Here is a 27655-nt window from a genome sequence, read left to right on the forward strand (position 1 = left end):
CTTCAACTGAACATCCAGTCTATGGAATACATTATAGTATAACTTTATTGATTAGCCGATTAACTATATTAACCACGTGGAATACAGGATGCAACGTGAAGCTGATCTAGACCCTTGGCAGTAGTTACCATGATATCTTTGAAAAAATCTGTCCCGAACTAGCAAACATTTCAGCTGGAATTTTGTACATGTGAGTTATGGTCTTTCTTCTAAAGTTCAGTCTGATTCCAAATTCCTGGATACATCTGGAATCCAATCTCAAATAATTGATGGGGACCCTTTCATCAACAGGTCATACATCCAAATAAGGCAAAAATGGTACACCAACGTGTACATCCTACACCCAAACCTTTTTAGAAGTATATGTTCTCATATACAATTACAGTGATGCAAAGATAACTAGAAGTGGTATTTTATCTCTTCAAGAGGGGTATCCATTCAGCGATTTAGATGCTGCCCTATAGCTGGGGGACATTTTTGGAAATGAACAGTAAAACCCCAAGCCATAGCAAAATTAACATGGCAGGGCACAACTGTTGTGATTCAGGGTCAGCCTGTGGGTTCAGCAGTTGAGTCGGACAATTCAGAGGAGGAGGAGGGGGGTGTTGCAGAGGACAGCCCTGAGGTTTTGCAGAGCCCTTAGCCAGGCCCCTCCCATCTGGTTACGACACAGACCCACCTGTGTGAGCCTGACAGCGTGGATGAAGATGACCCACAGCTGGCCCTGTTCAAGGACGCTCGACGCAGGAGGCAGTCAATCAGGAGTAAACAGAGGAAGGCAATGGGGCACTTCGGAAGGAGGCAGAGAGAAGCCACGCCTTGAACTGTTTAAAAGGGGAATGTGTGAGAGGGCTGGTTTGCTGAAGGCAACCGTTTGAATAGCTCCTGTTTCATGGTTCGTGTTTCTGTTTTGCTCTGTTTGCTCTGTTTTATGTCAATAAATTTGGCAGGCTTAGTTCCAGCCTCTTGCCGTTTTGTAAAGGGGTTGTTCCTGCCTTTTCTGCAGGTCCGGTAGTAGGCTGGTACAGAACAACAACAGCCATGAAACAGTGGTGCCAACTACCTGGCAAGAATACAGCGACAAGTCTGAAATTACAACGGCACTGAAAAAAGTGAGTTATGACAAGTTTTCATAGTTGAGATTGTTGCAGCACATGATCAGAATTTGGTCACTTGGCAACTGGCACGTATTTACAACCTTTGCATAGTCCTGGGATCATGCCATTACCATTTATATACCCTTCCCAGCTGGTTTCCGACAAACAAAGTCAATGGGGGAAGCCAGAATCTGTTAACGGCCGTATGATTCACTTAACAGCTGCAGTGATTTACTTAACAGCTGTGGCAAAAAAAAGGTTGTAAAATGGGGTGGAACTCACTTAACAATTCGGGCTTAGTTGTGGTCGCAGTTGCAGCCGCTCTGTATCAATGTAAAAATGTTACCTTTGCTACTTCTTCAATGGGGTCAATACTTCCATGAGGAAATTGTGGGGCTGAACAGACCAACATGGCTGTATTCTTGGTAATGGCTTTCTTCATTGCCTAAAAAAATCAGGACAAAAGTCGTTAGGAATCAATGATACCTGTGTGGAAGTCAAGGGATTAAAACTGAGTCATCTGAAGAATTCCTTGTATTAATTTACTTCCTTCCACCCACCCGCCTCTCTCAAAGATTCCATCACTCTGTTCAACTCAGAGTATCAGAAACATCTAGATGAAAATGCTGGGGGGGTACCTTCACATCCACCTGCATCAATTCAGTCAACGGAATACGCACAATCTTAATCCTGAAATAATGGGCAGCCTTGTCAAATGCTGCATGGGCACTTAATGGCACCAGCCTAGAAAACAAAACCAACAACAAAAGTAATACATTGCAGGAAAAATTGGTAGCACACCTTACCAAACCCACTTCCTTTCTTTTCTGAACCAAAAATTGATAGGGATGAGACTAATGGAGAGAGGAAAATCAAAATAAACAGGCACACCCCACAGACCGAACAACCTAAGTTGAATCTGCAAGATCATCTCCATCTTTCTACCTTTAATCTTTTTAAACTACATCTTTAACGAGATATTATTGATGGAACCAACAGGCAAGATAAGATTTCAAATCAAGAGCCACCTTTCCCAATACGATTCCTTCAGTCTGTATTGGACGATAATGCCCATTGTTCTCAGCCTTCTGGCTTTCTAAAACACTGCAGATTTCATCCTGTCCATCTGCAGAAAAAAACTAGAGTTTTCCCATTCAAAATTTGCTGGCAAGAGTTTGCTAATTGTAAACTACACTTACTAGGTTTGCTAACATTAAGGTTTGGTGAAAGAAGTCACTAAAATGAGATAACAAACAAAACTCCTGGACATAACTAAATCTTGGGGTGAATCCAGAGAAACCTTTAGACTGTGCCTTGTAATATTTGCCCATCTATATTATTGTTGTGGCAAATTGAAAAATGGATAATAATGAAAACAAAGAGAAACACCCAAACAATTGGTATTATTTCAACTGTTGTGTTGAGGACCAAAAATTGTAGGCATCTTGTAACACTTAAAGATATATAGTAGATGCCATGCCTGTAAGTATTATTGTATTTTTATGAAATTGCTTTTCTAGTTCAGCATAAAATGAATTTCTCCTGTGTCAGCTACTCATATACAATAACAAAAAAAATAAGTAATTACCCAAATGATCTTCCTTTGAGAATGCAAATTAAAACTGACACGAGTATTTATTTCAGAGATGAGTACTAGCGACTAGCCACAATGTGCTTGAGAAATTTGAAATCAGGGATTAAAGATCAAGATTCTTAAAAGTAAAAGAAAGGAATGTAAAGTTGGTTTATTTGATCAAGATTTAAACTGATAAATTATCTCTGGTAAACTTTACTGGACTTTTGCTGATGAGGACTGAAACAATGAGTCTTTAACAATGAGTTTATAGATAAGAGGTGGGATATGGGAAGAAGAAATTATTTGAGAGAAGGTGAACAGTTCCTATAATTGTTTATATTGTTAAATGAAGGGGAAAGTCATTTTTTTCTTACTGTTTTTTATTCTTCATTCTATTTTTTGCCCTTTGTTTTTTTCCTCTTTATTCTTTCCATTTTTTAGCTTGTATTAGTTTTTAACATTGTAACTGTAACTTTTAATAAAATTACTCTTAAAAGAGAAAATTGAAACCAGTGCATTGCCAAATGTTATATACTGCAGGCTAGGGTCAATAAGAAAAATCATAGCAGATATATGCCATTTTTAAGTTTAGCAAGGTAACTCTTGAAAGGAAAAGCAGACAGAAACACAAAATAATATCCAAACATTAATAAATCCCCAGTTCTAAGTACATTCTTTCTCTCTGGCTTCTTTCATGCTTTGGAGCAGATTCCTCAAAGTGGTCAATATCAACCCACAAAGCTCCGTTGCTGCTGTTCTTATTTGTAGTACTGTACTTCTTATTTGTAATAAGAAATTTTCACAAATGTTTCAGAATTAATGAACAATTTGAAACTTTATAAGAGACTGACAAACTGAAAATGTTGGGGACTCCTAGGGTATATGGTACTCTGTAACCTTGGACTTTATGAAGGCATGTAAGACTTTTTTTTAATTGACATGGTTATGCACACTAATGGTGATGATAAGCTGCCTTAAGGATTTATTATGTTTATTAAAGACATTTAAAAAAACAAAAAACATGGATATTGAAAATAAATAGAAAAATGTAGTACACAGTAAGAAAAAAAGAGAAAAAAGAGAAAGAAATAGAGGATAAAAAGAAAAAATAGAAACGATTATAAGGAAATGGCTTCGTAGATGACCTCCAAGGTCCCTTCCAACTAATAATAATAATAATAATAATAATAATAATAATAATAATAATAATAATAATAATAATAATAATAATATTATTATTATTATTATTATTATTATTATTATTATTATTATTATTATTATTATTATTATTATTATTATATGCCTGGGTGAGAGATTTAGGTTGTTCAATAGATACTGAGAGGTGGAGCGAAATTTGGATTAAGAACATTAAATTAACTCGGTCAATAGCATATAAAGAAAATATATACAAAATGGCATATCGTTGGCATTTGCCGCCGGCCAGGCTAGCCAAAATGTTCCCGGGAACATCCTCAACTTGTTGGAAATGTGGTGTCAAAGAAGGCACATATTTCCACCAATGGTGGACCTGTCGAGAGGCTATGAAATTCTGGAAGAATATTCAGAAATGGCTAAGTGAGATGTTGGGGTACCATATACAATTGTGTCCTGAGGTATTCTTATTGGGGATAAGACCACAAAATATAAACAGAACGGCGTGGTACCTGTTGCTACATATTACCACTGCTGCAAGATTGGCGTAGGCCCAATATTGGAAGATGGATGTTAGCCCACCCGACCAAATAGTAATACAGAAAATAATGAACTGTGCGGAATCAGATCGGTTTACTATGATGTTGAGGGGACGAGGGGACACAGATTACTATTTATCTTGGAATCAATGGTATAATTGGATGTTAAAAAGAGCTTTTAATTGAACTATTCTTCTTTTCTTTATGGTTGTTTTCTTATATGTAACGGGACAATATTATTCCTCCTCGCACTGTGATGTAGACCGCTATTGATTTAATGTTTGTTCGGTTTATAAATAAATGAAGGAAGGAAGGAAGGAAGGAAGGAAGGAAGGAAGGAAGGAAGGAAGGAAGGAAGGAAGGAAATGGCTTCGTATTATCAGCAGTTATAAATGCATTTTATATTTTACTGTTCCTCTCTAGGATTACATCACAGTCTCCTTCTTTCCATAAGCTACTCTTTCTAATTGTCAAACCCATAAATCACAAGTTAGTTTTTGGGGGTTTTTCAGCAACAAGCCCATAATGGTTTTCCAGTCACTAATAAATATAATTGTTGACCTTTCTCTAATTAAATCAATATAAATATTTGTCTTTGGAATTTTTAAATCTGATTATCTTAGATTTTTACGTCTGGTTATTATTGGATCATTTGATAAATTGTAGATTGCTGTTGTTGTACTATAAACCTATAAGGCATATGGCAGCATAAAAATTCTGTATAAATAAAACATAAATAGAGAATACTTGGGTTCATCTCTAAGGATATTATGACTTTGCCTACATTGTCAGAGTCTACATGACAATCACATCAATTGAAATACACAACTGATGTCACAAACCTCTCAGAAAAAACAATGAATGCAAAGAACTTCATAACTAGTTCACTGTATTGAGATTCTCAAGAGAGTAGTCTTCAGAGAATTAGAAACCAGCTTTGAAAATCAAAAGTTTCCGAAGCAGCACACCATATTTTATAGCAAAATGATCTCCTATTCAAAGGCACACGGCACAGTTCTTTAGATTTATAGTAACTGCCTCAGAAAGACTTTGCCCATCTGAAATTATTTATTTTGACGAAAGTAAACTAATGCAAATTTAAGAGCCAGATTTACGGTGACAGGAAAAATGGAAAAGAATTTAGTATCTGCTTAAATTCATGCCTTCCTCACTTCCCTTTTCTTGCATGGCATTACCACAAGGAGACAGAAATGCTTTCACTTCTCTATAGCTCTGGGTACTTTCCAACCTTAAACTGTCACTAAACCTAATGGTGGTTTGAGACAAGTCAGTCTCATATAATCTATGCCTTCCAATTGGCTTGTTTTAAAGTCTTGGTTATAATGACTTGTTTCTGTTTCTGTCTTCTTGAGGTCAAGCCAGAAAAAAGAGCAGAGGAGTGTGCTATTTAAGAATAAAAGTAGTTCCTATCATAATAAGCCCACTATGACAGCCAGAGAGAGACAAGAGTTACATACATTTCTGGATGTTTTATCCCTTTTTCATAAGCCAAATCTCTGTAGGCTTTACAGGCCAGCAGGATACTCTCTGTTCCACCAGAGGTCATCTATAACAAACGAAATAAAAACACCTCATATAACCAAATGGTCACATGCGCACGAGAAAGCCGTTAACAGAACACACGCTTTGTTAATTTCTGTTTTGTTTTGTTTTTTTTAAATTAAAACTTTCTCACCTGCATTTTTCACAGTTGGGAACTTTAAGAGGTACTCCTAGCATACTGGCTAGGAAATTCTGAGAACTGGAAGTCCACCCATCTTAAAGTTGCCAAACTGAGCAGTAAGCACCAGTGTTAAGAGTATATCTATGGAAATCTTGGATCTTTACCTGCTACAGCAATCTTAATAAATCTCAACAAATGTCATCTTGTATTCTAAGATTGCTTCTAATTCAAACCGAAGCTGCATTTAAATACTGCATTTTAAGCATGGTTTTCTTCTTGTTGCTAGACTGATTCAACAGACAAATACTGAGAGCCAGTGAGCTGCAATAGTTAAGGAATTGAACTGGCAAAATTTTCAATTTTAAGGACATCCTCCGCCATTCTGCCTCACAAGGCTGTTGGTTTTAGGAGAAAATAAGAAGAGAAAGTGCTAATTTACAGCCCTGAACTCCTGAAGAAATGGATGGATGGATGGATGGACAGTAATCAAGACAATATCATAGTACCTGGTTTAGATATACTGTATATCTGGCCAGAGGGCAGAATTTGATATTTTAAAGCTCCCAAATATTCGTCTTAAGTCACTACCTTCATTCCAGTTATTTTATTAAGCATCTGATTTTTTTTCTTTAAACCACCTCCATTGTTAGGCAACAATGCAACAGAGCCTTGGTGGAGCAGTGGGCTAATGCCTCCTTAAGTAACACCAGCTGCCTGCAATTAGTGCAGGTTCGCATCCCACCAGGCTCAAGGTTGACTCAGCCTTCCATCCTTCCAAGGTAGGTAAAATGAGGACCCAGATTGTTGGGGGCAATAAGCTGACTTTGTAATAATGCCGCTTGGGGGTGTGTGAAAGCCCTAATAAGCAGGCATATACATAGAATGAAGGCTACTGCTAAGCTTGTAAGCCGCCCTGAGTCTTCGGAGAAGGGCGGGATATAAATGGAATTAAAATAAAATAAAAAAATACATAAAACAAGGTAGGCACATTATTAGGCCAAGGAAATTGAGGCTTGATATAAAAGAGGAGTCTAATGCTTGCTAAAAACCTTTTGTTTTGCAAATGACTTATCACCTAATTGGGAGCAAATGAATCACTCTCACAAGACATTTCTGCTGTTTATTGCAAGACACTGGGCATCCAGCCAACGCCTGGTTGACTCATGAGTAGCTGACAGTTTTTTCAAACACAGACGTCTGACTCCTTCAACTAACACCCAGATTAAAAGGAAAATTCAATGTGTAAGCAAAAAAGACAGACAGGGCAGGTTGCTTTAACACAACATATCAAAAATCAGCGAGAACCCTAAAGAGAGGGGTGATCTATAGCAGAATGGAGAAAATGGTACTGTATATCCTTAAAAAGAGGAATAAACAGGCGCAGAGGGGAAAAAAACCTCCCCTTTGTCTCTTTTCTCTCTCTCTTTCTCTGGTTGGGTTACATTCAGCATCATACACTAAGTCCATGAACCTTACTATCTTTTCACTGACGGTACCAATTTCCAATTCTTGAGGCACTTGTGATATCATATTAGTCATTCTGCTACTAATGCAACTACTATGAAACATTCTTAAGAGTTTTGCAACTCTCTGGATTGCCTAACCACTTGATGCTAAATATTCTTCAGCACTTATTTATGTATTTAGAACACGAGGGGGAAATCAGAAATCATTCTGCATGCAAAAAAAAAAGAGGGCAGGATGTTCAGGAATTTTATATTGTTTTTTTTAATATTTATATAATGGTTCCCGATTCTCTTTGGGGAAGGACCAATTTTTGGTCCTGATGCTGGTGGCAGACACATGGCTTGGGGGGTCAGGAGAAGTTCAGTCTGAATGCTCAATTAGAAATCAGGAGGAAATTCAAGATGAAATATTATGTTTTGAAACAGTTCTGGATTCTCTTTTGGGGAAGGGCTGACTTTTGATCCTTGGAGAGGAAAAATCCTGATGCCTGCAGTAGGCCTGCAATTAGGAGAGGTGGTTAGGTGGGAGGAAAAGCTTGGGAGAAGTTAAGTTTGAGTGCCTGGTATGACAAAACCAAAAGCTTGAAACTCACTTGGTGGGTTAAGTGGCAACTCTTCCAACAAAATGCAACACATTCATGGCTACACACCATACTCTGCAACCTGACCGCTTTCTTGCAATTTCCAGACCAAACATAAAAGGAGCCCCGTATGAGTTGCATGTTGTTGTTTGCTTTTATAATGCCTGTATTCAAAAGAAAGGTTAGGGGTAATCTTGATAACTGCTGATCAATAAGTCTGCTGAGTATTGTTTAGCAAACTTTATGCCCACCCCTTGAACAACAAAATAGAAGGCAGAGACAAGATCAATTTTGGACAATGAACAGGCCCGTTTTTGTCCCCATCGCTAGGATTATGTTTTGATCCTAAGACACCTTATTGAAAAGTTTACCTACAAGAAGAGGTTTCACTCCATGTGTAGCTTCAGGTGGCAGCTCTTTGGGAGCAGTTGAGTAACACGATTATGGACAGGCATCTCCTGTTTTTACATCCCTGTTGTGGCTTCAATTTCTTACCGTATTTTCCGGCGTATAAGACGACTTTTTAACCCATGAAAATCGTCTCAAAAGTTGGGGGTCGTCTTATACGCCGGGTCGTCTTATACGCCGGAAAATACGGTATATTCTTAGCATATGTTGCTTTGTTGGGTTTAAGAAAACAACTTGGTAATCTTTATACCAGCCTTTTCCAGAGGGCCTCCTCAGATCATTGGTACTATCATTCCCATAAACTCCGGTGGACACTAGTGATGACTTGAGATGGTAGAACTTATCTTTGTTGGAGCAGAACTCTTGTTAGAGGAAATTTATCACAAAGAGTAAGCAATGGTTTTAGACCGTAACTCCAGGTATCTACTTAAGCCATTACCAAAGACAAATTCTTCTATAAATGTAGAATTGAAAATAGGGAAAAGACAAGTCCAAGAGCCACTGGCAGGGGTGAAAACACTGCATCTCTTTCATTTTTTTCCTCGGCATTATTCTTGATCAGATTATTTTGAATTCTTCCTTTCTGAGTTATTACCCAGTTGGGAAGATGGGAAGATGGAAAATTGAATAATGAGAGAAAAAGACAATGAAAAGGACAGAAGTTGATGGACTGGCTTTCCACTTTGGTGGAAAACAATTTAGGAAGAAGTGAGTAAAGAAAACCAGAATGAACACATGTTCCAACTGCAACTATATGAGCAAGAGGAGACAGTGAAAAGCAAAAGATGAGCGTTCATGTGGGAAGAGCTACAAGGACCAAGACAAATGGAGTTGACTTTGACCAACAAAATTTTTGGCAACAATATTTAGGCTATAAGGGTGTAAGGAATCATGCTACTGACACTGTAAAAGATTAATATCAATAGCCTTCTGGAAATCAAGAACAAGTATATTGCCTGAGAACAGGAAGAAATGATAAACTAGAAAGCAGATTTAACTAGAGCGGAGAGCCATGTCCTACACTTTCACCTCTGCAATGAGTTAGCTCTGCTCTCAGATACACAACTGAGTGGGTTCTTCTCTTATGAAAGCCAATATTTTTTGAAATCAGATAACTGCAGCATGGGGACTGTAGCCAAGAAATTAAAAGACGCTTGCTCCTCGGGAGGAAAGCAATGGCAAATCTAGACAACACACTAAAAAGCAGAGACATCACCCTGTCAACAAAAGTGCGTATAGTCAAGGCTATGGTCTTCCCAGTTGCAATGTATGGCAGTGAAAGTTGGACCATAAGAAAGGCTGAGCGCCAAAGAATTGAAGCCGTTGAACTATGGTGCTGGAGAAGACTCTTGCGAGTCCCTTGGACTGCAAGGCGATCAAACCGGTCAGTCCTAGAGGAGATCAACCCTGACTGCTCTTTAGAAGGCCAGATCCTGAAGCTAAAACTCAAATACTTTGGCCACCTAATGAGAAGGAAGGACTCACTGGAGAAGAGCCTAATGCTGGGAAAGATTGAGGGCAATAGAAGAAGGGGACGACAGAGAATGAGGTGGCTGGATGGAGTCACTGAAGCAGTAGGCGTGAGCTTAAATGGACTCAAGAAGATGGTAGAGGACAGGAAGGCCTGGAGGAACGTTGTCCATAGGGTTGCGATGGGTCGGACACGACTTCGCAACTAACAACAACTACAGCATAAGCATGTAAGTCTCTTAAATCTTACATGTTTATCTTTATCCTATGATTTATTGATTTTATTGCAATTGCTTTGTTTGGTAGTTATGAGCTACCCAATCATTGAGTCAGGCAAGTTCAATAAATTATATAATATTATTATAATTATGGCACATTGATGACTACAACTTAGATACACTACACGGCAGAGTAAAGTAAGATTTTGACCTGAAGTTTTCATTTAAAATGCATGTCACTTTTGGCACTGACAAGCTTTTATTTTTTACTCACTATTTTGCTTACTCCAAGATATTTTACACTGAAAGTATATATAGATTAACTGTAGGATGGGAATATGAATGAGAGTTCTGCTGGGACTGAATCTTCTTAATCTTTGCCTGCTCACTCAGTCTGGGCTCATTTATGAAGATGAAAGCACAAAAAAATTGATCAGTGAGTAATAAAGTCATTAGACTGCAAGATGTTGTGAATAACAAGACAAAGATACCATCTCTTCAGTCTCTTACTACATAGTGCTCTTTTAGATTTAATTGGTTTCAGAATCTTGAGATAAACATTGCAGCAATAAAAGATCACAAAAACAAAGGAATACTACTATACTGAGCAATTTGACCAAATCTGAAAGCCTTGTAACATGCAATAAAGATAATTTGTTAGGCAAGATTTATAAACTTCAAATGAACAATCTGAACAAGTCAAAATATCTGTATGATTAAATGGATGCAGAATACAATGCATCAATGGGTATTTATTTATTATTTATTAATTCGGTTTATATACCGCCCTACTCCCAAAGGACTCAGGGCGGTTTACAAGGCAAAATTTAAAAACAATACAATATAAAATTAAAATAAAATAAAATTAAGTCTAGCCACAAAAAATTAAAATCACAATTTAAAAACATTAAACCCCTCAGTCCAGACCAGATAGCTCAAAGAGCCAGGTTTTTAGGTCCCGGCGAAATGAACGAAGGTCGGGGGCAGTCCGGAGTTTCGTTGGCAGTTGATTCCATAGGGCAGGCGCGCCCACAGAGAACGCCCTCCCCCTGTGGATCGCCCGTCGGCAATCCTTGACCGGCGGTACCCTGAGGAGGCCCTCCCTGTGGGAGCGCACCGGACGATGGGAAATTGACGCTGGCAGCAGGTGCTCCCTTAGATAATCCGGGCCCATGCCATTTAGGGCTTTATAGGTCATCACCAGCACCTTGAATCTCACCCGGAGGGCAACTGGAAGCCAATGCAGCTCGCGGAGAAGAGGTGTTACATGGGAGTATCGGGAGACTCCCATCACAACTCGCGCGGCTGCATTCTGCACCCGCTGAAGCCTCCGAGTGGTCCTCAATGGAAGAACATCATAATCATTTTGAACATTAACTTTAAATTGTATTATTTAGTGTAGTGGTTAAGGCAACTGTCTAGAAACCAGGAAGCTACGAGTTAGTCCAAAACCAACTGATTGACCTTGGGCCCGATACTTTCGCAATGCCCTAGGAAGGAGGCAAGGACAAACCACTTATGAAAACACTGGCAAAGAAACTTCAGTTGCTAGAAGTCAATTCTCTCTAGAAAGCATCTCCCTCAAAAAAAGGACACTAATTAGGTCAGCACTTTGCAGCTTGGAAGAGACAACAAATAACATTCCCACACACTCACAGCAATCAAGCTGCCTTTGGCATTCTTGGCCAACTCTTTAGTTGCAGCAATACAGTTTGATGGAAATATGGTGCACAACCAGTTTGTTAGAGAATGTTTCCAAGAGCAGGTTTCTGTAATGCCTAGCACGGTGCATTAGATGGTGAATTAATTCACGCAGCTAAACCAACTCAGAATACAAAATACAATACATGCGGATCTGGCCTGCATTACGGAAACCTGGTTAGGACCTGAGGGTGGTGTCCCTTTGGTAGATCTTTGCCCACCAGTTTCCGGGTGCTACACAGGCCTCGGGCTCAGGGTAGAGGCGGGGGAGTGGCGGTAGCGGTGAGGGAGAACCTGTATCCGCGAGAGGCCACTGTTGTCCAAATAGCCGGGTGTGAATCTCTCCTCCTTAGATGTGGCCCTAAGGCTCAGTTGGGCTTGCTGCTAGTGTACCTTTCACCTAGTCGCGTAGCAGCAGCCCTGCCCGAGCTTCTTTTCATCCTCTCGGGACTGGTAGTTGAGTTCCCCAAAATTATGATCTTGGGTGACTTCAATTTACCATCCCTGGGGAGATCATCTGAGTTGGCTCGGGAGTTCATGGCTTCCATGACGGCCATGGACCTGACGCAGATAATCCAGGGCCCAACTCATGTAGGAGGACACATGCTCGATTTGATTTTCCTATCTGGACAGTGGTTAGATGATCTGGGTGGGGGCTCTCCAATTGTTACGCCCCTGTCATGGACAGATCATCATCTCCTGCGGCTGACCTTCCGCTTTGCCACTCCCCATCGTGGGGTTACTGAACCAACGAAATGGTACCGCCCCAGGCGGCTAATGGACCCTGGGCGGTTCCAAACAGCGCTTGGGCCCCCACCTGCCTCCTTTGCCCATAGCTCGGCCGATGCCATGGTGGAAACCTGGGAAAAGGCAGCCACAGAAGCACTCGACCGAGTTGTACCCCTGCGGCCCCTGACCCGTTGCAGATCCCAGTGGGCTCCATGGTTTTCTACGGAGCACCGGGAAATGAAACGGCAGAGACGGGGCCTAGAGAGCTGTTGCAGATCCAGCCGATCCGAATCCGACCGATCGCGACTAAGGTCCTTTACGAGGTCTTATCTCGCGGCGCTAAGGAGGGCAAGGTCTAATTACTTTGCTACCCTTATCGCGTCCGCAGATAATCGCCCGACCGCCCTGTTTAGGGTGACCCGCTCCCTCCTTAATCTAGAGGTGAAGGAGGATCTCTTGCAGGGTCGTGCTGAGGAATTTAGCCAACATCTGCTGGACAAAATCGCTCAGATCCGGACCAGTCTGGATTCCAAATGGGCAGAGTCTGACGATGAGAACATGGACAGTCTTGTTGATGTTATCTGGGAAGAGTTCGATCCTGTGACTCTGGACGAGGTAGAAAGGATCATGAGGAAGCTAAGCTCCACTACATCCTTATTGGACCCGTGCCACTCCTGGCTGGTTTATGCGGCTCGGGATGGGACACGAGGCTGGATCCATGCAGTGGTAACTGCTTCACTGAAAGAGGGCAGTTTCCCCGCAGCCTTGAAAGAAGTGGTGGTGAGACCCCTCCTCAAAAAGCCTTCCCTGGACCCAGCTGTTTTAAACAACTTTCGCCCGGTCTCCAACCTTCGCTTTCTTGCGAAGGTTGTTGAGAGCGTAGTGGCGCATCAGCTTCCTCTGTTCCTTGAAGATACTGATTATCTAGACCCGTACCAATCAGGTTTCAGGCCCGGACACAGCACGGAGACGGCATTGGTCGCTCTGATGAATGATCTCTGGCGGGCTCGGGACAGGGGTTATTCCTCTGTCCTGGTCCTATTAGACCTCTCTGCGGCTTTTGATACCATTGACCATGGTATCTTACTGCGGCGTCTCAGGAGATTGGGAGTGGGAGGCACTGTTCTTCAGTGGTTCTCCTCCTACCTTCTGGAACGTTCACAGTGGATGTTGGCGGGTGACCAGAGATCGACCCCGAGGCCTCTCATTTATGGAGTTCCTCAGGGGTCGGTCCTCTCACCTCTCCTGTTTAACATCTATATGAAGCCGCTAGGTGAGATCATCCGTGGTTTTGGAGTGGGTTATCATCAGTATGCTGATGACACCCAGCTTTTCATCTCGACCCCAAACCACATCAGTGATGCTCTCGACGTGATGTCCCATTGCCTGGAAGCGGTCCGGGAATGGATGGGGAGGAACAGGCTTCAACTCAACCCGGACAAGACTGAATGGCTGTACATACCGGCATGTCAGGATATTCAGATTATTCCATCTCTTAATATCGGGGGCGGGTTATTACCCCCCGTAGATAAGGCTCGCAATCTGGGTGTCCTCTTAGATTCACAGCTCTTCTTAGAAGATCATATAGGAGCTGTGACTAGAGGGGCCTTCGCCCAGGTTTGTCTGGTGCGCCAGCTGCGACCCTATCTGGACCTGGATGCCTTGCGTACAGTCACCCATGCACTTGTGACCTCTCGTCTTGACTACTGCAACGCTCTTTACATGGGGCTGCCCTTGAGAACCACTCGGAAGCTTCAGCTGGTGCAGAGTGCAGCTGCACGAGTTCTTTTGGGGGTCTCCCGATACTCCCATATTACACCTCTGCTCCGTGAGCTGCACTGGCTTCCAGTTGCCTTCCGGGTGAAATTCAAGGTGCTAGTGATGACATACAAAGCCCTACATGGCATGGGTCCGGATTACCTACGGGAGCACCTACTGCCGGTGTCAACATCCCTCCGTCCTGTGCGCTCCTACAGAGAGGGCCTCCTCAGGGTGCCACCGGTCAGAGAATGTTGGCTGGTGAACCCCAGGGGGAGAGCATTCTCGGTGGGTGCGCCAATCCTTTGGAACCGCTTACCAGCTGAAATCCGGATGGCCCCCAACCTTCGCTCCTTCCGGCGTGATCTAAAAACTTATCTATTCCAACAAGCCGGCCTGGCCTGATGGATTTGGGTTTTAAAATTTTCTAACTTTATTGCTTTATTGTATTCTTACTTTATTGCTCTGTACACCGCCCTGAGTCCTCCGGGAGAAGGGCGGTATATAAAACAAACAAACAAACAAACAAACAAACAAACAAACAAACAAACAAACAAACAAACAAATAAATAAATAAATAAATAAATAAATAAATAAATAAATAAATAAATAAATAAAAGCCAGAATTTTTTGAGGATATTCTGAAAACAAATCCTGGAAAATATGAAAATGTCTATGGATTGTTTAACATGTAAATGTATATAAAAGCTGTAGCTGCCTTAAAGGTAAGTGGACAAGGCTACTATGGTGACATTTGTCCTCTTACTTACTGTTCCACATGAACTAGATCCACCATGAAAAAGTGTGCAAGCCATTCTCACAACCTCTGCTTCCATCTTCCTCACTCCTGGGAATATATCTGGATGAAGTGGATTACTCCATGCGAATTCCTCATAGACCTTGAAGGAAGAAAAATAGTCCCTTGAAACTATGCTGCCACCTCCATTCCTTCCTTCTGCAACTCCTTTTCCTTCATAAAGCTGTTCTTGTCCACTTTATATACAGAATAAAGCAACCTCTTTTCATTGTCAGTTCACAAAGAATGACAGATAGTCCTCGACTTGCAATCACAACGGAGCCCAAAATTTCTGTTGCTAAGCAAGACAGTCCTTAAATGAATTTTGTCCCATTTTGCGACCTTTATTTCCACAGTCAAGTGAAACCTGGTTGTTAAGTGAATCTTGGCTTCCCCATTGACTTTGCTTGTCAGAACTTCGCGAAAAGTGATCACACAACTTCAAGACACTACAACTTCATAAACGAGTCAGTGGTCAAGCATCTGAATTTTGATAACATGATCATGGGGATGCTGCCCTTGTTGTTAGTATGTCCCAAGCACTCCTGGGGAAGAAGTAAGAAGACTAGACTAGACTAGACTAGACTACACTAGACTATAGAGCAGAGCTGGAAGGGACCTTGGAGGTCTTCTAGCCCAGCGCCCCGCTCAAGCAGGAGAACCTATGCCATCTCAGAAAAGTGACTCTCTAGTGCAGGGGTGTCAAACTCAATTTCACTGAGGGCCGCATCAGCATTGCGGTTGCCCTCAGGGGGCCGGGTGGGTGTGGCCTGGGTGGGCGTGGCCTACTGCGTGGGCGTGGCTAGAGTGCGTATGGCCTACTGGGTGGGCGTGGCCAGCTCAACATCGTTCGCATCAAGGGTGCCTATGGGGGCCTGGGCAGGAGTGGGACAGATCTGAGGGTCTCTGGCAGAAGGAGGGTATCTGGGCCAGGGCCAAGGTAGTGGGGGCCATTCCCTCACTGTTTCCAGGATGGCTGGAAACAGTCACATGAAACCTGGTCACATGAAACCACTTCGCGGGCCACATCCGGCCCCCGGGCCTTCTGTTTGACATGTCTGCTCTAGTCTCTTCTTAAAAACCTCCAGTAACAGAGCGCCCACGATTTCTGGGGGCAAGCTGTTCCACTGGTTAATTGTCCTCACTGTCAGGAAGTTTCTCCTTAGTTCTAGGTTGCTTCTCTCTTTGTTCCGTTTCCAACCATTGTTTCTTGTCCTTCCCTCTGGTGCTTTGGAGAATAACATGAACCCCTCGTCTTTGTGGCAGCCCCTCAAATACTGGAATACTGCTATCATGTCGCCCCTGTTTCTTCTTTTTAAGAGGACCTTGAATCAACCAGCAGAAAAACTGAGCTCTGCTTCTCTTGTCCACTTAAAGAGTCAGTTCCCAATGTCTTCCTCTTTACATTTTTAAAACCCATCAAAGTTTTGTTGAAATTATAAGCACCTGAAACTGAATCTTAATAAAATGGTCGTTTATGTTATCTGGATCTTTGCATCACAATTGTGTTCTCAACTTCCTTTCTCAGATTCCTCTGCAGGCTACCTGCTATTACAAAGCTGAAACAATACACTATTACTTAAGCCAGACATGTCAAACACAAGGCCCGGGGGCCAGATCCGGCCCGTGAAGTGGTTTCATGTGGCCTGCGAAGCCATCCTGGAAACAGTGAAGGAACGGCCCCCACTGCCTTGGCCCTGGCCCAGAGATCCTCCTCCTGCCAGAGACCCTCAGATCTGTCCCACTCCTGCCCAGGTCCCCATAGGCACCCTTGATGTGAACGATGTAGAGCTGGCCACGCCCACCCAGTAGGCCATACGCACTCTAGCCACGCCCACCCTGGCCATATCCACCCGGCCCCCTGAGGGCAACCGCAATGCTGATGCGGCCCTCAATGAAATTGAGTTTGACACCCCTGACTTAAGCGCTTTAGGGTGAGGAAAAACTGCAGCACTTCAATGATTGTTAGACAGCAACACTCATCTGACGGGGTTGATGCGAGTCCAACAGCATCTGGAGGTCTGCAATTCATCATCCCTAATCCTAGATTTTATGCAACGATCATTATTTTAAGCAACCCGAAGATATGAAACATTAACTTAAAAAATGTAAACAGCACAAAACTATATGAAGGTCCATTTCTAGTTCTTATAACTACTTTTCATGACGAGGTACTGGTCTTTTTGTATACCATAACTACTTCAGATAAGAAAATGCAGTTTATACTCATATGCCGCTAAAGATATAAAGTAGTTAAATATTCAGCGCTGTTATTTTATTTGTATCTATTGTTGGCTCTAGTAAAAATAAACTAAGTCTCTGAATAAATCTTAGAAAGGAAATAACACTAGAGACCACTGGACATTATGGTTTCTATTTTCTTTTACTTTTCTAATATTTCATTTCAATTATTTTGTACCTTATTTCGGCTTGGAGTTTTATGACTGTTACTTTATCAGCATTTTCAGACATTACCATGGAAGTTAGACTATTTTTCTACAGTTGGTATCATATAAGCCATCAAGAGTTATTGAATTGCAATGGAATATAATTGCAATGAACCCAATCAACATCATCTGGAATGCACTGATACAGCTTTTAATTATACACACACATTACATAAGGCAATTATCCAAGAGTTTGATGCTGTATTACCTTAACAAGCAGATTAACGAGTTTCTCATCCCCACTGTACACGGTCCCAGATACTTTGCGGTCTTCCCAATGTACGTTACCTAAGAATACAAGGGGGGAAAATGCTGATTCATAACATCAAAGCTCTTTTGGAAATCAAAGCCATATTTTATTTCTGGTTCCACGTTTTCTTAGTTGGTAATAACCAGTCAGTTTGTCATGATGATGCTTCCTGTATTTGCAAAAGCAGCAGCTTAATCCTAGGTAAACCAATTTAACACATACGCATTTCTGAAAGCTTTGCCAATTATTGGTTGAAACAAGAGTCTGGTCTTTTGTGTTCTAATTCTAATTAACTAGATTAGTTAGTTAATTAACTAAGTCTTCTAACTATAGATAAGCTTAGAATGCCCAGCCACGTTTAGTTTAGTTTAGTTTAGTTTAGTTTTATTAGATTTTTATACCGCCCTTCTCCCGAGGGACTCAGGGCGGTGAACAGGGCATATGATAAAAATACAAAACTACAAAAGTTAAAATAGAATTAAATTAATGCCCAAGATAAAACAATAAAATATACAAATATTTAAAACCCAAATTAACTCCCCATCAGGCCAGGCCAGCTTGTTCAAACAGGTGGGTCTTTAACCCGCGCCGGAAGGAGCGGAGATCCGGTGCCATCCGGAGCTCCACTGGCAGTTGATTCCACAAAGCCGGGGCGCCCACAGAGAAGGCCCTCCCCCTGGGGGCCACCAGCCGGCATTCTCTGACTGGAGGCACCCTGAGGAGGCCCTCTCTGTGGGAACGCACAGGGCGGAGGGGAGTTGACGCCGGCAGCAGGTGGTCCCCGAGGTATTCCGGGCCCATGCCATGTAGGGACTTAGAGCTGGAAGCTGGAATTTGGGAGCAAATTTATGTAGGGCACACCCAACAGCTACACCAGGGGTCTTCAAACTTGGCCCTTTTATGACTTGTGGACTTCAACTCCCAGAATTCTTCAGTCAGCGTGAATTCTGGGAGTTGAAGTCCACAAGTCATAAAAGGGCCAAGTTTGAAGACTCCTGAGCTATACCTTCAGCATGCAACTAACAGGGTTACTTTTTACAACTGACATTGGGGAAAGGCAAGGAAAGGTAAATCTATTTTTACATTCTTGAACACTTAAAGCAATGATAGATCACTTTCAGAAGGTATCAGACACAATTAAAGAGTTATCCAACCAAGGATACTTATTATAATTTGGGAGGATCAGAGGCAGTAGTCAATAGCACAATGGAAACAGATCAGATTTAAATTTTTTGACATCCACTTAAGGGCTTCTGTATCAGTTATCAGATAACACCACATCTTTCTCATACCCAGATCTATAATGACAGAACTGGTTAAGGAACAGATTTTTTCACATTCCAGTAGATCCTCAAAGTCATACCTAATGTGCTGTATTCTTTCATCTTCTTCAACAATTCTGGCTGGCTGAGACCTGTTGCTGGCAGGCTTTGGAAGTACTTTTTCTGGTGTTGCAAAAAGGGCATTTTGGCAGACATTTCATCCAAAGTCTTAGAAATCTGTTCCTGTATCTATAAATGGCAAAGTGCACATGTAAAAGTACCAATAAAGTGGATCTTTTTAAATCAAAGGCACCCTTTAGCTGCAGATCTTTTGTTAAAAACGACAATCATAAGGCTTGTTTGCTTTGTTAGTAGATTTGTGGCCGACAATTCACATAATTCCAAGCTATAATGGCTATATGGAAACTGTATGAAAACTGGAGTCCAGCCATAGTTCAAGACACCAGCTTGGAAAAGACTACCTCAATGCATGTATTGCTACAGAACTTCATTTTAGCATTTAGGGTTTTTGTTAACTATTTATCAAATTGAGTTACAGGCAGTCCCTTTTTTAAAAAAAAAAATTCCATTTATATCCCGCCCTTCTCCGAAGACTCAGGGCGGCTTACAAACTTAGCAGTAGCCTTCATTCTATGTATATGCCTGCTTATTAGGGCTTTCACACACACACCCAAGCGGCATTATTACAAAGTCAGCTTAATTGCCCCCAACAATCTGGGTCCTCATTTTACCTACCTGGGAAGGATGGAAGGCTGAGTCAACCTTGAGTCTGGTGGGATGCGAACCTGCACTGCAGGCAGCTGGTGTTAGCCCACTGCTCCACCAAGGTCCTTGACTTACAACCATTCATTCAGTGATTGTTTGAACTTACAACGGCACTGAAAAAAATGACTTATGACTGTTTTTCACACCTATGAGCATTGTAGCATCCCCATAGTCACATGATCAAAATTCAGGCGCTTGGCAACTGGCATGTATTTATGATACCTACACCGTCCTGGGGTCAAGCGATCACTATCTGCAATCTTCTCAGTCTGCTTCCAACAAGCAAAGTCCATAGGGGAAGTTGGAATCATTTAACAACCATATGGCTTATCAACTGTGGCAAAAAGGATCATAAAATGGGGCAAAACTCACTTAACTGCCTTGCTTAGCAACAGAAATTTTCTGCTCAATTGTGGTCATAAGTCAAGGACTACCTATATATAGCTGCAATCATATACTCAGCTTGTACAGGAACATTGCATGAATTTATTATAAATAATGACACAGCACAGTTGCCAAAATGATTCACTGGAACGTCTCTAGAATTTGTCACGTTCCAGTTAATTAGGGGAAAAGCTGAAAAAATAGATCTTCAGCAATTCTCTGCATATACTTCACCCTGTCTTCAACATGCTTCCTTCAAGAGCTTTCCAAGTTTATTTAGAATTCTTAAACTTGGAAGACCTACAGCGGTGAGCACCAAGAACAGAGTCCCGTTTCAGCTGAGGAGTAGAGTGAGGAATCCTACATCTTCTTGAATGTTGTCTGAAGAATCCAAGAATGTTATGGTCTAAATCCATAAAATAAAAGAATCTTTTTGCTTTATGGCAACACTGACAATTTCCAGTAAGCTTTCAATTCATTCCCCAATTCATGATTTCCCCAAATCATTTTAAGAAAACAAAAGTGTTTGTTTGAAACTAAATAACTACATTAAACATTGAACTTTTAATGTAGTATCTTTTGTTTGCAGTGTTAATATAAATGTACTTGCTTTCCTCAATGCTGAAAAGTTTAGGCATTGTAGCAACAAAATTACATGGGTAATTTTTGGCTATTATGTACAGATTCAGCAACGTTTCTTGCAGAAAATTCATCATGGATTTCATAGCTGATTAATTTTGAAAGCAAGTTATATTCTGCAGAATTCCTACCTTCAGAGAAACCATGCGTTGTTCTTTTTCTCCTTTTTTTCCTGTACACTGAATCAATAAAGTTAAAAAATGCTGATCAATGATTACCTCACATAAAAGCATGCAACGTAAAATGAAATGAAATTTCTATTTATTGCAGCCTTTGCCAGTGTGAGGTATACTTTCTCTTAAATTAGCTGTTCAGAAATTACACCTGCAAATTGTCTGATCTTTTTTATAATGCTTCAATGTCGTTCCTGTTGAGTTTCAATGAGCCGGTCCAAATGTAAGTATTAGCAGAAGCAAATCCAGATATTCCTGGTTGTCACTGATTATTCAGATGCATTTCAGATGGATTTTCAAGACAGGTCACCACACAGACAAAAACCTAGGTTTCCTTGATGGACGATCTGATGAAGGAACACAACAGGGGTGTCCCTTGTTTCTGGATTCCATGGTAGCTCTTGATACCATCAATCAGGGTATTCCCTTAGATCACTTTGTATACTGCACTTCTGTAACGTCAATATTTTTCAAAAATAAAACAACTTCCCAACACTTGTAGGGTGGTATAAAAATCTAACTGCCCAGAGTCTAAGTGCTTTTGAGGGATCTCTTATGCTTAAGTCAATAAAATTGCATGTAGGTTTAAAAGAACCTGTGAAGTTCCAACTTTACATGGATGATACCCATATACTTTTGTTTTTTTTCATCTTCTTCCAATGGATCAGCCTTCATAGTTAGCGTTTGCTTGGCCTTATTGTGGTCAGGATGAGGTATAATAGTTCCAAGCTGAATTCAGACAGGTCAGAGGACTTTGGCTGAAGTTAATACTATCTAATTGGGGAGAGAGTTACCAGCTCTAGATAGGATTGCCCTCCCTCTGAAAGGGCAGATTCACCTCTTGGGACTGTTTCTCAATTTCACATTATCTTTGAAAGTTCAGATGGTTCCTAAAGATGAGCGACATCTGCATTACATTCCCCCTCCCTGGATAGGACTACTTTTCCCTCCATGATTCATACTACAATTGCAGTCCACCTTCTGTGTGGATGTCATTGAGAGAAACCAGAACATTGCAATGGGTCCAGAATGCTGTGGTCAAGTTTCTGGTGGGTGTTCCTTGTGATACTTATTCTGGCTCAGCTGCACTGCTTTCACAATTTTTGAAGGCCAAATTTTAAATTGATTCATTCCATAGATGCCTTTATGGCTTATGTCTTGTGTACCTAATAGAATGGTTTCCACATTATATCACGAAGGAGGGACTCCATGAATCCTTTACGATATTAATATTGGTGCCACAAGAACAGGAGACTTAGATAAAAACACCTGGTAACTACCACTGTGAAATTCCCTACCCTGTGAGGTGTACACAACACCCTCCCAGGGTGATTTTAAGACATAATCCATGTTATTGAGCAAGCATTTCTTCTTTGAAACTTGCATTGTTTAAGATTTATGCAGAATAAATATTGTGCATTTCTCCATACGTTTTTCACTACAATTAAGTCATATTCCATTGTTTTATCTGATATGATTAAAAAGTAAAGGTAAAGGTTCCCCCGCACATGCGTGCTAGTCGTTGTTCTGAACCAGCCCTCTTCTGGCCTTGTAAAGGCAAACCCCTATTTAAGAAGAAGAGACTGGAGAGCTTCCAAGGCTAAAAGGCATCTGCCAAGATTTAATTACGCAGTTAACAAAAACACAAAAGCTTGTCTTCTCAAGCGGAAAAGTTGCTTTCAGCAACCAGCCCCTCCCCAAACACTCCTTTTATAGAGAGCTCAGGGCGTGGTCTCCCTGTGCCTCCTCCCGAGGAGTCTCACAGCCTTTCTTTGTTTGTTCCTGCTCGACTGCCTCCTGCGTCGGGCGTCCTTGAACAGGGCCAGCTGTGGGTCATCTTCCTCCGCACTCTCGGGCTCACGCAGCTGAGAAGAGGTCCCCGGCTGAGGACTCTGCAAAGCCTCCAAATCATCATCAGCCGGTTCGTTTCCCTCCTCCCCCACATCTGAGTCATCCGATACATCGGAGCCGGCTGTCGGACCCACAGGCTGGCCCTGAGTCACAACAGTCGTTTCCGACTCTAGGGGCCGGTGCTCATCTCAGTTTCAAAGCCGAAGAGCCAGCGCTTGTCCGAGGACGTCTCCGTGGTCATGTGGCCGGCATGACTAAACACCAAAGGCGCACGGAACGCTGTTACCTTCCCACCGTAGTGGTCCCTATTTTTCTACTTGCATTTTTACGTGCTTTCGAACTGCTAGGTGGGCAGAAGCTGGGACAAGTAACAGGCGCTCACTCTGCTACGCGGCACTCAGGATTCGACCCGCCAAACTGCCGATCTTCTGATCGACAAGCTCAGTGTCCTAACCCACTGAGCCACCGCGTCCCTAATGTTAATTTATCTTCAGTGTTTTTCAATATTCAGTGGAAGGTGTCAGCCCATGAGCATGTGGTATAAATTCAGCACTCAATCAATAAGCAAGTCTGTGTTCCTTCTTTTGCCATGTTCTCTATAAATGCTCAGGGATCTTCAAGGATCCCTCTGAATCACTTACCAATGAAGCAAATCATATGAAGACACAGACATTGGCTAGGTACTCCATTGTTTAGTAAGACTATTAAGGAGAAAGAAAAGAATCAATGGAGGGTGGCAAGGCTCCGTCGATGGCGGTCATTTCTGACCGTCAGCCCCGCTGTTCCGTTTAAACCGCAAAAACAGCAACAATCAGCTGTTTCACAGTTTGGGAATCCCCTCTTCGGGAGAAGAGGGAGGATGAGTATTCAGGCAAGAGGTAGAGCTCCCCTAGACCCCCAGAACTTAATCTGGGGGTTGAAGGGTGAGAGCTCCCTCGGAGCCTGAATTAACTCTGGACTCTTCTGTTTCAAGGCTTTGAAACAGAACAGGACGCTGCAACCATCCCTGCTTGTAACATTGTATTTTGGATTACTTGGACGGAGGCAGAGCTGAGCAGGAGAATACAGAAACAGCAAGTATATGATCTTTAACTCCGGTTTAACTTAAAAGAAGGGGAGGAAGATGGCGCCAAAATAACTTCTGAGAGAAAGCATGAAGTACAAAAGAACAAGGAAAATAAAATAAAAGTAAAGGGGAAGACAGAAAGTGGATTTTTAAAAGTTGTAAAAGACTTTGTTTAAAACATTTGAAGTTGGTTTTAAGATGATTTAAGAGACTTGGCTATTTGACAGTGAAGCAACAAAGTTGCAATTAGTGCGGAAAAGTGAAAGTGAGAATCGAAAGTTAATTGGGTGTTAAAATGGCTTCCAAAGCACCTAGATTCCCTGCTTCTAAAAGTGCAGGGGCTTCACCAGTTCACCAATCTGGTCTTCAATCACTGATGCCACCCCCTGCAGCATCTGCACCCACATTAACATTGAAAGATTTACAAGATGCTTTAAAACTTCAATCTGAGAAATATCTGAGCAAGTGGCAGAGCTTATTAATGAGAAAAATAAAGAAATACGAGAGGATATTTTGCTGGCACTTCAAGGACTGACAGTCTGTATTGAGAATCTGGATGATTGTGTGGAAGAAGTTAATAAAAATAATATGATATTGGAAGCCAAAGTCAGTGAAGCTGAGAATAAAATGGAAAAAATCGATGATGAGATGGTGATGATACAATATAGGGATATGGAGTTTGCTTTGAGGATCAGAGGTCTGAAAGAAAATCCACAAGAAAATTTGGAGGAAATAGTAGCAAAAGTTGTGGCGCCTATTTTGGATTGGCGAGTTGAAGATGTTATATTGGAAATAGATAAAATATTTCGCGTCAACTTTTGGATTGCTAGGCAAAGAAAATTGCCAAGGGATGTGGTTGTTTATTTTACAAAGAGGACAATCAGAAATGCGATCATTCAAGCTTTTTATAACAACAGATTTAAAGTGGCTGATCAAGAGGTTTTAATTGTGAAAGAAATTCAGAATTAAAATTCTGAAATTTTAAATTCAAAAATTTTAAGAAGGAAAGAATTTGTTTTTCTGGCAGATGAATTTAAAAAATGACAGATTCAGTTTAGATGGGAGATACCAACCGGGATAGTGGTGAATTATGTTGGCACAAGGTATCGTCTTAATACAGTTCTTAAGGCCCGAGACTTTTATTGTAATATACTGAAGGCAGGCTCACCGCCATCCCCAGAAATTAAAAGGAGAGGAAAAAGAAGTGCGACAGACACAACTGGAAGGTACACAGCGAGATGAAGAAATCACCTCACTGATTTCAAAAGTACAGCAAACTTTGGAAATTGTGCAGCCCTTGGTCCCAATAGAAGATCCAAGGGCTCAAAGAGTGACAAGAGCAGTGACTAGACGCAAGGAGCAACAACAACAGAAACAATATTCTACAATTACAACTCAAGAATCTACTAATACAGAAGCAGTGGGAGGAGCGAGACCAAAGCAGCAGATGCTTGTGAATCTGCAAGATACGCTCCGAAAGCTTCAAGTCACAAAAGATGGTGACAAAGTTTCTGACATGGTATGTTAATGGTTTAAATTCACCGCAAAAGAGAAAGAAAATATTTCAGTACCTAAAACAATTTAATAATGACATTATATGCTTGCAAGAAACGCATATTCGTGTAGCTGATCAAAAATATTTGATAAACTCTAGATTGGGTATACAGTTTATTGCATCTGCTCCAGAAAAGAAAAATGGTGTAGTTGTTTGTGTGAAGAAGAATCTGACAGCCAATCTAATTGAAGCAGATAAATAAGGATGATATGTTATAATTGTACTCTTAATAGAAGGAAAGAAAATACTTTTAATTGGACTATATGCACCTAACCAACAGCAAGGAGAATTTTATAAACGTTTACATAACAAAATAATTCAATGGGATTATAAATCGTGTATTTTAATGGGAGATTGGAATGGAGTGCTGGATACACAAAAAGATAAAAAAGGACCTTTTAAAAGTATACCAAATCATGCTAAATTGCCTAAATCCTTTTTTGACGTGACAGACGATTTGGAACTGAGAGATGTTTGGAGAGAACAAAACATGGATGAAAGAGATTTTACTTTTTTTTCTGATAGACATCAATCCTTTTCTAGGATTGATTTTGTATTAACTACTAGTGATTTTTTTCTAGGGTTAAGAAGATCAAGATATGTCCAAGAACCTTATCAGACCACAGTCCAGTATGGATGGAATTGGACAAGGAGAAGGGAGATAGGAGATCTTGGAGGTTAAATGAAAACTTGTTTAGATAGGAAGAAAATTTGGAAGAATGTAAAAAACAAATGAAAGAATTTTTTGTTATAAATATGCATAAGGGTACACCCATTGAAGTGGTCTGGGATGGAAGTAAAGCTTATATGAGAGGAGTGTTGATATATTTGAATAATAAATATAGACATAGATTGGAATATAAGCATAAAGAATTAGAGGAGGAAATAAAGTTGAAAGAGAAGGCTTTTATTTTGGATTCATCTAATAAAAGGTTGAAAGAAGCAATTAATTTACTAAGAGGGCAGTTTGATATGCTGATGGCAGATCAGGTGGCAACTAATTTACGATATGTCAAACATAATACTTTTTATAACGCTAATAAGCCAGGTAGATGGTTAGCTTATTTGTTAAGGAAAAAACAAAAATCACGTAACATAGATAAGATAGAATACAAGGGTAAAGAGATGTTTCAGCAAAATCTTATTAAGAAGGCTTTTAGTGAATTTTATTCTAAATTATATGCAAGGAATATAACTCAAGGTTTAGATATAGACAGGTATTTACAAGAAGTGAATATCCCTATACTTACACAGGAGCAGAGGGAAAGGATGAACCAACTGATAACTGCTGAAGAAATTATTTTAGCAATTAAACAATTAAAAGTGGGTAAATCACCTGGAACAGACGGTTTGACAGCCATTTATTATAAAAGTTTACAATTAGAGTTGGTGGAACCTTTAAAAGAATTATTTAGGACAATTCAATCTGGAGGGGAAGTGCCTCCATCATGGAGAACAGCATTCATATCGTTGATTCCAAAGGAAGATCAAGATCTTACCCAATCAAGAAATTATAGACCTATATCGCTCTTAAATACAGACTATAAGATATTTGCAAAGATCTTAGCAAACAGATTAAGGAAGGTTATGCAGCAAATGATTTATAGTGATCAAACAGGATTTATAAGTGGTAGACAAATGAAGAGTAATGTGAGACATATTGTAAACCTATTAGAATATTTGGAAAGAAATAATCAAGTCCCTGCAGCGCTTATTTTCTTGGATGCTGAAAAGGCGTTTGATCAATTGAATTGGCAATTTTTATTTAAAGTTTTAGAGAAGATGGAGTTTGGCGATAAGCTTTTACAACCTATTAGGGCAATATATCAGAAACAAACAGCTCAAATAATAATTAATGGTAGTTTAACAGAAGCTTGTAAAATTGAAAAGGGTACAGGACAGGGATGTCCATTGTCACTATTGCTGTTTGTCTTAACATTGGAAATATTATTAAGATACGTGACTCAAACAAAATAAAGGGAGTTAAAATTAAAGATCAAGACTATAGACTGAGAGCGTTTGCAGACAACTTGGTTATTACATTGAGTCAACCGACTCAATCGGTAA

The 27655-nt window shown here is 40.9% G+C and overlaps 1 protein-coding gene across 1 annotated transcript in view; it reads right to left on the reverse strand.

Moving 5' to 3' along the window:
* Window positions 1–27655, reverse strand: part of SGPL1 (sphingosine-1-phosphate lyase 1) — a 68441-nt gene that overhangs the window by 14319 nt on the left and 26467 nt on the right. The window contains exons 4-9 of the mRNA XM_081328219.1: window positions 19236–19383; window positions 17831–17910; window positions 15150–15278; window positions 5843–5931; window positions 1736–1841; window positions 1444–1542 (exon numbers count right to left, since the gene is read on the reverse strand). Of these exons, the coding sequence (XP_081184345.1) occupies window positions 1444–1542; window positions 1736–1841; window positions 5843–5931; window positions 15150–15278; window positions 17831–17910; window positions 19236–19383 (651 nt within the window). The remainder of the gene's footprint in view (window positions 1–1443; window positions 1543–1735; window positions 1842–5842; window positions 5932–15149; window positions 15279–17830; window positions 17911–19235; window positions 19384–27655) is intronic.

Source organism: Vipera berus (genome assembly GCF_964194415.1).
Source record: "Vipera berus genome assembly, chromosome: 5".
Taxonomy (NCBI): Eukaryota; Metazoa; Chordata; class Lepidosauria; order Squamata; family Viperidae; genus Vipera; species Vipera berus.